Below are 12,534 nucleotides of genomic sequence, written 5' to 3'. Positions count from 1 at the left end.
CTTCTTCCCTTTATGTTCTTCTTTTTTTTTTAATCCTCATCCAACAGTATATTTTTATTGGATGAGAGAGAGAGAGAGAGAGAGAGAGAGAGAGAGAGAGAGAGAGAGAAACATTGATGTGAGAGAAACATCAGTTGCCTCTTGTACACGTCCAAACCGGGATCAAACCTGCAACATTTTGGTGTATGGGTCAATGTTCCAAACAACTGAGCCACCCAGTCAGGGCATCCCTTTATATTCTTGACACCCTAATTTCCTGTAGACTCCCCCACAAATAGGTTTTCTTAATTTTTTTTTTAATTTATTGATTTGAGAGAGAGAGATTGATTTGTTGTTTCACTTTTTTACATTGGTTGCGTCCTGTATGTGTCCTGACCAGAGATCAAATGTGCAACCTTGGCATGTCAAGACAAAGCTCTAACCAACAGAGAAATGTGGTCAACACCACCACAGACCTTGATAACTGAAGAAATGTGAGTGCTCTAAAAAAAAAAAGGTTTTACTTTCACTTGTCATTGAATTCATACACCAACTCATGTCCCATGCTCAGAAATTCCCTGGAGATCATGAGATTTTAGTTCACTTTTAGTTCACTTCTCTGACGTGATCCTTCCCAAGAGTCCTCTTTTGCATAGCACATGATTTCCAATTGCCAGCTGCCGCTGGCAGATACTCAATAGCCTGGACTTGCCCTCTACTTTTTTTAAAAATTGATTTTGAGAGAGAGAGAGATTGATTATGCATTCATTGGTTGCTTCTTGTATGTGCCCTGATGGGAGATTGAACCTGCAACCTTGGTGTATCAGGAAAATGCTCTAACCAACAGCTACCTGGCCAGGTTCTGCCCTCTACTTCCCTGAATCCTACTCATCCCTCAAGGCTAGTACAACTGGCCACCTCTTTCCACACTCTCCCTGCCATCTTTCCCAACCCCGTCAGCATTAACCTGTCCTCTTTAGTCCTCTCAGAGTCCTCGAGACCACCTCCCCCAGCTGTCATGACCCTCTCTAGACATCCTCTCGACACTGTGGGCTGGGCAGATTCTTACTTAATGCTGTGGTCCCAGCACCTCACACTGTGCCATGTGACTGGCATTTAGTTGATAATCGTTAGATCTTTGTTAAACTCCGCTGCTCAACGTGGGTGAGCTTAACACTTGGAATTTTAAGAGACTTCTAGTTTCACTTTCCAGTTTTCTTTTTCTTCTGGCCCCCATTCAAGCCAGAACACTTTCTTTTTGATACTCACGTGATTGAGGTTCTTTCTGTCTGGGCTCTCCAGGACCTGCTGCAGAGCTCAGGCCAGATGCTCCCTATGCCAGCTCTTGCCCATGGGCAGCTCGGCCTTCCCACCCTGCTCCTCCCTAAAGTGTCTGAGAGGAAAGCACTGGCCACTCCACCTTTCTCCAGTTCGGTTTATTCTCTTTAGCCTGAATTTTGTTTCTTGTAACTGATTCCTTATTATTATTCATCATGTACCTCCTGTTTTTCTTCTCCTTTTCCCCTCCAATAGTTTCTAAATTATGTTAACATTTGTATTATCTTCATCACAAACATAAAGATATTTTTAAAAACCTTCACATTTATACTGTCACTTAATCTAACCTAGTAAACCCCACTTTAATGCAACTAAATAAATACAGTCAACAAATATATCAAAAGGTTAGTAATGCACCCTGGCTGGGTAGCTCAGTTGATTAGAGTGAAGCATCCATCTTATATAAAAACTGCTGTTTGAAATTTTAACCCTGCTATTTGGCTTCTGTAAATGCTTGCTTGCTTAAATAATAAGGAAAATAAGACTACTCCCACTTCAGAAAGGCCATTAAACCTTCCCCGGATGAAGTTATCAGTGCTGGCACCCGGCCAAGCCTCTGGTTGAGATCTCAAGGCCCCAGCACATAGGAGCTCTTTAAAAACTTGCAAAGGGGGCCGGAAATACCCCATATTTGGGAGACAAAGAAGGTAAAAACATACAAAGAGGGAAAGTTCCTCCATGTTGGGGCCCAGAATTTGAGAGACATTTTCCTCTGGACCTGCGTGTAATAAATGTAACTCCATCTCTCTAGGTATTGCTTGGTTCTTCTCTGGTTTTCTGTAACATTAATGGTTCCCTGAACCGGGGAACAACTGTGCTTGGCCTTTTGGCCTCTGGTGAATGGGCTGGTTTTGGGGCCCGGGGGAGCTGGATAGGCCTCCGGGAGGTGCCGCTCTGCTGATTTAGCAGAATTGAACCAGGGGACTCCGAGCGCTCCCGGACCTCAGCCCAGGACCCGGCTAGCATCTGGAGAGAGTGAATGGACACTTTTGGACCTGTTGACAGAATCGACAAGGTAGGGGCCCTAGTCAGTCAGGCCCACTCCGAGTGAGTGGAACGGGGAGCTTGATCACCTCCCCGGAAGTCAAGGACTTCCTTGGGGACTAGCCGAGACTCCATGGGGTTAGGAGGAGAATATTTGTTATATCTTTCTATTGTTTAATTTGTTTAAAGATAGGGCAAACCTGCTATGACGGAATGCAAAAGTCTCTAGCAGCTGCAAGATTTCTTTTCCTCAGAGTCTTTTGCTCTCCGTCAGAGAGGGAATCAGCCCACTTAGCTAATAAAAATTTCTCTCTATGTTTGTATAAGCAAGGGTTTCCGTTTGCTCTGATTTGTGAATTTGCTGTATTAAATTGAAATTTTGAAGTTCTAGGGTTAATTTAAAGATATAAATTTGTGAAATTTCAAAGAACAAAGAACTTTTATTTATGGCTTTCTTATTTCTTTTGGTGGTTGGAGACTTCCAGGGACAGGGCTTACAGCTCCGCAGGGCAGAGAGATTTACAGGCCCTGTCCCTGCCTGTGACATCATAGTCCAATGTGAGGCACCTGAGGCGGAACTAAGGCTGAAGTTATTATTAACTGTCTATGGAACCCGTTAACCCTGGTTGTGTGTCTTGTGTGGTCTGTTGTCTTCATGGTTGTGTGTTTTGTTTGACTTGCTGTTTTCAGTTATTTATTAGGATCCTCATAGAGGACATACCTGGTCTTTCCCTTCCTCCCTCATCCTGATTCTGATAGCATCTGTAACTGGATTAAAGATCTTTTCTTTCAGGAGGCCCTCCAGTCTTTCATTCCTCAAGAAATCTCCCTACACACCCTTATCCTCATCTGCTATCTTTCCAAGCTGACTAAGAGTCATTTTTCTCCACAGGTTGGACCCCAGCCTCCAGGAGGGAGGACTGCTACAGCGGTAGTCTGTAGTTTTCTCTGAAACTCCCACTGTTTCTATTTCTCCCCTCTGTATGAATTGTCTTCCTCTGACTCACAATTCGAAAGGGAGACAAGCAACTGGATTGGGGGATGCGGGGGGTGGTCAGAGAAATTAAGAGTGGCAAAGGAGGAGGATTTAAGATCCTCTAGGGGCTTAGAGTAAAGAGGAAAAATCTATGAGGGAAAACAACTGTTACAGAAAGAAAAAAGTATCCTTAAATGTAAAAAGCCTAAATATACAGGATCTCAGACCATTTGCCTTGTTTCAGGACAGAGTAAATGGTTAATACAAAAAGGGGGGGGGGTGTCAGCAGTTAATTATGAGCAGGGAGAGATAGGTTTTTGTTGATTTTTACTGGCTGCAGACTGCTCTGCTGGCGTAAGGGTCTGGTCCAGGTGTCTTATCAGAACTTCACTAGATTCAAGGTCGCAAGTTTTCTGAAAGCATAATTAATCTTTCTCTTTTATTCTTTTTAACCCTTCCAATACTAAATTAGACCGATACAATATACTTGAAATTCATAAATATTAATCAAAAAATGCTAACTGTTCACTTTTGATAATCATTACAGGACTGAGGTTTCTAAGAATAAAGAATTCTAATACATTAAAAAACTAAACTCTCAGGAGCCAAGTGGAGGAGAAACAGAGCTGAAGTCCCCAGCCGTCCTGGTGATTTAAAACTGGTTGCTAGGCAGACTCAGCCCCCGAGAGCCAGGTGAAAGAAGGGGGGTGTGGGGGCTGGATGCCCAAGCTGTCTGCAGTGGCCCTGGAAGAAGCTGCAGCAGCGAGAAAAGTGGGGCACAGCAGACATTTACCTGACACTAGAGCTGCCCCGCTGTTGCCCAGTGAGTAATGAGCATTTTACAACAAGCAATACAAGACTTAGGCCTTTGGCTTGCTGGCTGCAGCAGTTAAACCAGAAGCCAGTGACTGCTGCTAGCCTTCCTGCAGCCCCAGAAACAGAGCAGCGAGCCCAGGATCTGTGAAAGCAGCAGATAGAGCTAGTGGAAGCTCCCTGTTTGCAAATGTACTGAAAGGGTTCAGTACCTGTTGCTGCTGGAAGAGGAGGGGCTGAGATCCCCTTCCAGTGCACTCCCTTGGGAGAGGCCTGGTCGCTGCTCTGCCACAAAGGGGACTGGCGGGAAGACAAGGGGTCTAATACCCAAGCCACTGCCACAGAAGCGTTTTGCAATATGCAAAGCTGTTTCTAACTGCAACTCTGGCTGTTTTGGACTGGCAGCTTAAAGTCAAAGGGCAAAGGAAAGGCACTCTCCCTGGACCGGGGAGCCTTCAGGACTTTGAGATTCTCCAAGAGAGGAGGAGTCTGACTGAGGAATGGCAGAGACCCTGTCCCGTTAGAAGGACCTAAGGCTGCATGTTAAACTTATAGATTACGGCTTTCTAGGCAGATGTCCAAGCCCAGTTATGTAGGGGTTAAGCTGCCTGTTTACAGCAAAACAACTTTCTCCCGTGCCAGAATAAATTTTAGGGAAATTAGACAGGCTGTGTTTGTGGCTAGAAAGAAGAGCTGGTCACCATGCACAGCCCTGACAGTGGCCTACAGAAAACTGTATGATAGACTTAGATGATGCCTGCGTCTTCATGGACATGACTCCAGAAAGACAAGGACAATTTTGCTTTGCGTGGGAAGGTCAAGAATAGATTTTTGTCACCTCCCTAAGATATTTGTATAGCCCTACCATGTGTCATGTTTAGTAGCAGAAGACTTAGCTGTCAGAAGTGGCCTCAGTGCCAATGTTACTGTCTTGCAGGCCTGTGTGACCAGGCCCATGTCAGGGGTGGCACAAACCTCAACTTGAGGAAACTGGGGGAGGCCTGTTTGGAACAGAGGGAAGTAGTGAAGTGGTGAGTACTAGCTCCCTGTTACAGGAATTACAGACCCCGTGAGGTCCTGTGACACGTGAGGCTACAAGTCAAGTAGGGGGAACCCTACTACAAGGACAGCTGTAATTGTCTACTTGAATATAGACACATTTTGAATTTCTTCTTGCCATTTGAAGACAGTTATATTACTTTAAAGAGTCCATGAAAAGGACTAACAAGGAAAATCAGAAGATCTTAAAACAGGTCAGTATATTTTTCTCCTTATACAATCCTCTGAAATTTGGCATTGCTTAATAAATCATGGCAATACATCTCTTTGCATAAATTCAATAAGACCGGTTTCCAATAGTGGTTTTATTGACCGAAAACTTTGACTGGAGTATCATGTTTTAAAGAGCCCTGTCTGAACTCTGAAGTCTTGAAGCCAATAAGAGTGCCAAGGAAAAAGCCTGGTATCCTGCTTGGGAGCCCTGAAAATGGCTGGCTCTGGAGCATCAGGCCCAGGCCCTACCATCACTGGCGGTTGGTCAGAGTAGAAGGGGAGCAATAAAGATGCCTCTGAGTCCCTGCGGGACCCCCACACACTCTAGGCCGCGACGAGTAGGAGGGCTACTGAGATGGGCCTTAAAACCTAGGGCATGGGCCCAAGTGGAGTCACTGCAGGTGAGGGATTCACCTAACTCAGCAGATAGTGCAGGCAGGTTGGACGGCAGCTGGATGGCTTGGCTTCCTGGCCCTATGGGGCATACTAAGATTCAACCATGAAATTCTGGCAAAGGTAGTCAGTTACCATTCTTAGTGTGTTTATGCAAACAATCAAGCCAAATTGAATACAATAGATAAATTGGTCTTGATTTGGCTCTTTTGATAAACATAGAGGTAATTTTGAGGAGAAAAATTCTATTTCAGTAGAGGTTATTAAAACTGAAATGTTTCTTTCCCTTCCACCGGACCATTTGTTACAGTTTGTCTCTGCCAGGTCACAAGCCCACCTCCTTCTGTGCCCAGGCCTCATCGTCCCTCTGACAGACAGCAAGGATCTCTTGGCTCTGAGAGAAAAATTCCATCCCTCTTCAGCACAAAGCAGCTACAGGAGAAATTCAACGTCCATTTTCCCTAAAAGAATTCAGAGCCAGGATCCTTGAGGTAATATATTAGGCAGTTAGACAGACATGAGCAGAGCAAGGATGATGGGCCAGCTAGTGCTACCAGATGTAACTAAGTCTTTCCACCTCTATGTATGTGAGACAAGGGGCATAGCCAAAGAGGTATTCACCCAAAGTCTCAGCACCTAGAAAAGGCTGGTAGCCTATTTGTCCAGAAGACTTGACCCCTTTGCACTTGGGTGACCTACTTGCCTCTGGGCAGTAGCAGCCTCAGCTATGCTTATTGAAAAAGCAAATAAGTTAACCCTAGGGCAGGAACTAATCCTAACCGCCCCACATGAGGTCGAGGCTTTACTTTGGAACACACTGGAGTGCTGGATGTCAAACACTCAAGTCACCCAGTTTCAGGCTCTCCGGTGGGCAAAAAAAAAATCGGTAACAATTTATACTGATAGCAGGTATGCATTTACAATGGCTCACATACATAGTGCTATTTACAAGGTAAGGGGACTCCACAAAAGCAAGAGGGAACTGGGCCACAGATGAAACAGCCCGGGAGGCTGCCCTAAAACCAGTGGGGCCTCTACAGATTCTAGTGACTCTTGCAGACCCTGACCTACCCAATCTAGAAAAGCTGAAATCCATAACCAGTCTTTACTCAAGTTCTTACAGGCTTTACAGTCTACCCAGGAAGCAATCCAGAAGCACGTCTGAGATGCTCTGCCTGTACCAACTTCTGATCCGGTTCATCCCTTCCACCCTGGTGACTCTGTTTGGATAAATAAATTTGCTACCCAAGGACTGACTCCTACCTGGAAAGGACCACCTCCACATCAGTCAAGGTCAATGGAATCCCAATGTGGCTTCATCACACCTGGCTTAAGACAGCCCAGGCAAAATAGAGAGTCCAGGACTCTTTAGACTCTCTAGAGATTATTCCTGGCCCTCATTCTGGGCCCTTACCTTTTAAGCAGGCCCACTAACTTTATTAGGCAGAAAATTAAAATTATAGTCCTCAGGGGTAAATATAACTCCCTCCCTGACAATGACTAAGAGTCAATGATTTGACTCATGTACATAAAACCAGTGGGGAATGAAGCATCCATCTTATATAAAAACTGCTGTTTGAAATTTTAACCCTGCTATTTGGCTTTTGTAAATGCTTGCTTGCTTAAATAATAAGGAAAACAAGACTACTCCCACTTCAGAGAGGCCATTAAACCTTCCCCGGATGAAGTTATCAGTGCTGGCACCAGGCCAAGCCTCTGGTTGAGGTCTCAAGGCCCCGGCACATAGGAGCTCTTTAAGAACTTGCAAAGGGGGCCGGAAACACCCCATATTTGGGAGACAAAGAAGGTAAAAACATATAAAGAGGGAAATTTCCTCCATGTTGGGGCCCAGAATTTGAGAGACATTTTCCTCTGGACCCGCGTGTAATAAATGTAACTCCATCTCTCTAAGTATTGCTTGGTTCTTCTCTGGTTTTCTGTAACAAGAGTATCCTCCCAATACTAACCTTTGGATATATTAGTTGACCTAGCAATTCTCAACAACTGTGGGTCAGTGGTTGAGCATGACAAAAAGCAGGTCTCAGGCCACAAACATAGGAGAGAATGGGAGTCAAGTTTACCACTAAACCTCAGTTGTTAACATCTTAGGAAATTGTGCTGGGAATATTTTGGTGATTTTTTTTTTCTTTGCTTTTCTTGCTGGCAAAATGGATGATCAGCACACTTTTTAAACATAAAGAGGCCATCAAGAGTGCTAATGTTGCTAAGGGTGTGAAGGAAACAGGCAACTGAAGAAGTTAGAAAAACTGTTGTTGATTTAGACAAACGGAAAGTAGTCTTTCAGAGGAAGTGATATGTGAAAAAGCAAAGATGCCACATACTGACCTCCTGAAAGATAGCCCTGAACTGAGTGCTGAACATGATTCATTTAAAGCTAATAAGGGGTGGTTCAATAAATTCAAGAAAAATAAACCCCAGTAGATTAAACAGTACATTAGACATGTACTGTATATAAGAAAGGTTAAAACAGGGAATCATTTGGAAGTCTGGAACAAATTAATTAAATTTATGATAAGGTTTTTGGGCAGGTGACGCAGGCTGTGAAAGAATTCACAACTAAAAGAAGAGATAAATGCAGAGAGGAATTTTATTTTACTTTCCCCGAAGGGAAAGGGTGGTGCATTCTAATCATTGCAAAGGCAAAGAAATAAACTGCGGCCCTGTCTTTTAAAGGGTAATGCTGCTGTTGCTAGAAGGGAGGGGACTTGGGGGCTGAAATTGAGCAGACATCAGAGGGGTTGTCCTTGAAAAGTTTGTTTGCTGTTTTTAGACTGGGCAGATGTCCTCGGGAGGTGTCTTTATCAACATTTTTACAAGCCCGTAAAACATTCTTAGAGTGAAAGTTACAAAGGGTTCAAAAAAGGGAGGGCAGCGTGGGTTTGAAAGGGAGGGAATAGAGCCCTTCTACTAACTAGATTTCCAACCCGATTTCCCCTGAGTCATTAAATCCGCGGGGAGGAGGGGTATGCGAGAGCTTAGCCTTGAGCAGGGGTGGGCAAACTTTTTGACTCGAGGACCACAATGGGTTCTTAAACTGGACCAAAGGGCTGGAACAAAAGCATGGATGGAGTGTTTGTGTGAACTAATATAAATTCAAAGTAAAGGACGGGAGGGGAGAGCAAGAGAACCTTCCACTCTTTCGGCTCCGCGGGCAGGATAGAACAGCCGAACGGGCCAGATCTGGCCCGTGGGCAGTAGTTTGCCCACGGCTAGCCTTGAGAGTAACTTGTCTTGCAGTTTGAATAGAAGGGCTGTTTGAAACAGAGGCGCTAACCATCTTGAGGTTTACTTGCCAGGTGCTTCTCATAAATTGTGAAAGGCCACAGCAAAGAAAAAGAAAGGCCTTTTTTCTTCTTATTCTTACACCCACAGTTTACATTATTTCTTTTTTTTAAAATTCATTTTGTTGATTTTTTTAAAAATAAATCTTTATTCAGATTATTACAATATTACAATTGTTTCTCCTTTTTCCCCCCATAGCTCACCTCCACCCGGTTCCCACCCCACCTTCTGCCCTTACCTTCCCCCCACTGTCCTCATCCATGGGTGTGTGATTTCTGTCCAGTCTCTTCCTGAATCCCCCCATACCCCTTTCCCCCTGAGAATTATCAGTCCACTCCCTTTCTATGCCACTGATTCTATTATATTCACCAGATTATTCTGTTCCTCAGGTTTTTAATTCACTTGATTTTTAGGTTCACTTGTTGATAGATATGTATTTGTTGTTCATAATTTTTATCTTTACTTTTTTCTTCTTCCTCTTCTTTAAGAATACTTTTCAGCATTTCATATAATACTGGTTTGGTGGTGATGAACTCCTTTAGCTTTTTCTTATCTGTGAAACTCTTTATCTGCCCTTCAATTCTGAATGATAGCTTTGCTGGGTAGAGTAATCTTGGTTGTAGGTTCTTGCTATTCATCACTTTGAAAATTTCTTGCCACTCCCTTCTGGCCTGCATAGTTTCTGTTGAGAAATCAGCTGACAATCATATGGGTGCTCCCTTGTAGGTAGTTAACTGTTTTCCTCTTGCTGCTTTTAATATTCTCTCTTTGTCTTTTGCTCTTGGCATTTTAATTATGATGTGTCTTGGTGTGGTCCTCTTTGGATTCCTTTTGTTTGGGGTTCTCTGCACTTCCTGGACTTGTAAGTCTATTACTTTCACCAGGTGGGGGAAGTTTTCGGTCATTATTTCTTCAAATAGGTTTTCAGTATCTTGCTCTCTCTCTTCTTCTGGCACCCCCATAATTCTGATGTTGGTACGCTTGAAGTTGTCCCAGAGTCTTCTTACACTATCTTCAACTTTTTGGATTTTTTTTTTGCTTTTTGCTTTTTCGGTTGAGTGTTTTTTGCTTCTTTGTATTTCAATTCTTTGACTTGATTCTTGTGTTCCTTTAGTCTGTTGTTGGGTCTCTGTATAATATTTTTTATTTCAGTCAGTGTATGTTTAATTTCTAGTTGGTCCTTTTTCATATCTTCGAGGGTCTCGTTATATTTATCAGCCTTTTCTAGGATATTCTTGAAAAGCCTTATAACCGTGGTTTTGAATTCTATATCCAGTCGTTTGTTTTCCTCCATTTCTTTCATTTGTGATCTGTTTCTTTGACGCCGCATTTTCACTGCTTCCCTGAGTTGGTAGGGTAGATTTGTGTGCTAGGTTTCCTATATGGCCCAGTGGGTTGGCCTCCCCAGTTAACCTGAGGTGGACACTCTTGGTGCACCCCTTTGTGGACTGTGTGTACAGCCTTGTTGTAGTTAAGTCTTGATTGTTGTTGGTATCACCAGGAGGAATTGACCTCCAGGCCAGTTGGCTGTAAGGATCAGCTGTGTCTACACTGGGAGAAGTTCAGTGCTGGAGACAGCCTTATAGGATTAGACTTGCCAAATTGCAATAGCCTCTGTGCTCAGCTTGGATGGGGTGGAGTCTCAGGGCGGAGCAGACAGTCTTGGCTTCCAGTCAGCCTTGCCCTTGTGCGCATGCGCGCCTGCAGACCTCTGCCTTCCCCGGCTCCCGAGTCTCCGCCCGAGAGTTCAGATTCCCCCCACAAGAGTGTGGGTCCCCAGGGGCTCGCCTGGAACTGGGGTTCACTGTAGTCAGAACTGGGGCTCAGTGCAGTCAGGAGCTTCTGACTCCCTTCCACTAGGGAAAGCCTGTGGCAACCTCCGCAGCCTTTGTGCGCACTGACATGCGCGCGCCTCCAGAACCCTGCCTGCCGGGGCTCCCCTGCGTCTCCCCCGGGTCTCCGAGTCTCCGGGTGCCTCTCTCTACCTGACAGTCCAGACTTCCCCTGTATGAGCCTGGGCCCACGGGGTTTCGCCCGGGACTGGGGTTCAGTGCAGTCAGAACTGGGGTTCAGTGCAGTCGGGGGCTTCCTTCCCCCTTCCGCCAGAGAAAGTCAGCCAGGCTCTCAGCCGCCCTTCCTCTCTGCGCGCACTAAGACCCTTTGCCGTACCTCCACTTCTCTGTGAGCTTTTCTCTTTCCTTCTAGTTGTAGAATTTTCACTCAGCCAGCTTTCCTGTGGTTCTGGATGGTGTCTGTTCTGTCTTTTAGTTGTAGTTTTGAAATTGTTGTGCGAGGCAGCAGTTTAGGTACTTACCTATGCCGCCATCTTGGCTTCTCCTCTGATTTTTTTTTTCTACATTATTTCTAATGAGAAAAAATGATTCCGTTTTTTGACAAATCGCTTCTAAAACAGCCTTCTGAACGAATTAAGTTTGAGAACCAAGGTTCCACAATATGTGTGTGCATATATATATTTAAGAAGCCCCCCCGCCCCTACATGATTCCAGCTTCTGGCATGGAATCCAGGGAGGGGCCATGGAAGTCCTCCCCCTTTCCCTCTGGGGTCAGAGTTTGTCATCCCCCTCCCTGCTTCCACCAGGTTAGGTACATACTTCGGTGTTTGTAGTGATCCCACCGTAATTATTTCTTTAGAGCAGTTATTCTCAACCCTGGCTGTATACTAAAATAAACTGGGAAATTTAAAAAAATACCACTGCCATAGGCAAAACAAGACAACCATGAGAATTGATCATTGTTGAAGGTGGATGATGGGTACCTGGAGTTTCATCCTTCTAATTTTGTATGCATTTAAAATGCTCCATAGTAAAAAATTAAAAACTAAATATATATTATGTATTTTATATCCTATATAATAAAGAGGTAATATGCAAATTAACCCTCACACCCTCACAAGATGGCTGCCTATGACCAGGCCAGCAAGGGGGTTAGTGAGGGACAACCAAACGACTGAACAGCAGGCTGTGTGGGGCAACCAGGCCGGCAAGGGGGTTAGTGAGGGACAACCAAACGACTGAACAGCAGGCTGTGTGGGGCGACCAGGCCGGCAGAGGGTGGGGGGGGGGGCTGTGAGGGGTGACCAGGCTGGCAGGGAGGGCAGTTGGGGGCGACCAGGCCATCAGGGGGAAGGCAGTAAGAGGCAACCAGGGCAGCAGGGGGAGTAGTTAGGGGCGACCAGGACAGCAGGATGGGAAGTTGGGGGCAATTAGGCTGGCAGGGGGGGCAGTTGGGAGTGATCAGGCCAGCAGGGGGGCAGTTAGGGGCAACCAGGATGGCAGCGGGGGCAGTTAGGAGCAACCAGGCCAGCAGGGAGGGGGCAGTTGGGGGCGACCTGGCCAGCAGCGGGGGGCAGTTAAGGGCAACCAGGCCAGCAGTGGGGGGGCAGTTAGGGGCGACCAGACCAGCTGGGGGTGGGGCAGGCAGGTGAGCAATTAGGAGCCAGCGGTCCAGGATTGTGA

At 45.3% G+C, this 12,534-nt stretch overlaps 2 protein-coding genes across 2 annotated transcripts in view; one reads left to right on the top strand and one right to left on the bottom strand.

The window, feature by feature from the left end:
* POPDC2 (popeye domain cAMP effector 2) overlaps window positions 1–2,060 on the top strand; it is a 33,205-nt gene extending 31,145 nt beyond the window's left edge. The window contains exon 4 of the mRNA XM_080654927.1: window positions 380–2,060. Coding sequence (XP_080511053.1) covers window positions 380–467 — 88 coding nt within the window. The 3' untranslated portion in view covers window positions 468–2,060. The remainder of the gene's footprint in view (window positions 1–379) is intronic.
* Window positions 1–12,534, bottom strand: part of PLA1A (phospholipase A1 member A) — a 74,042-nt gene that overhangs the window by 2,578 nt on the left and 58,930 nt on the right. The window lies entirely within an intron of this gene.

Source organism: Plecotus auritus (genome assembly GCF_963455305.1).
Source record: "Plecotus auritus genome assembly, chromosome: 2".
Classification (NCBI taxonomy): Eukaryota; Metazoa; Chordata; class Mammalia; order Chiroptera; family Vespertilionidae; genus Plecotus; species Plecotus auritus.
This window is presented reverse-complemented; position numbering and strand designations above follow the sequence as displayed.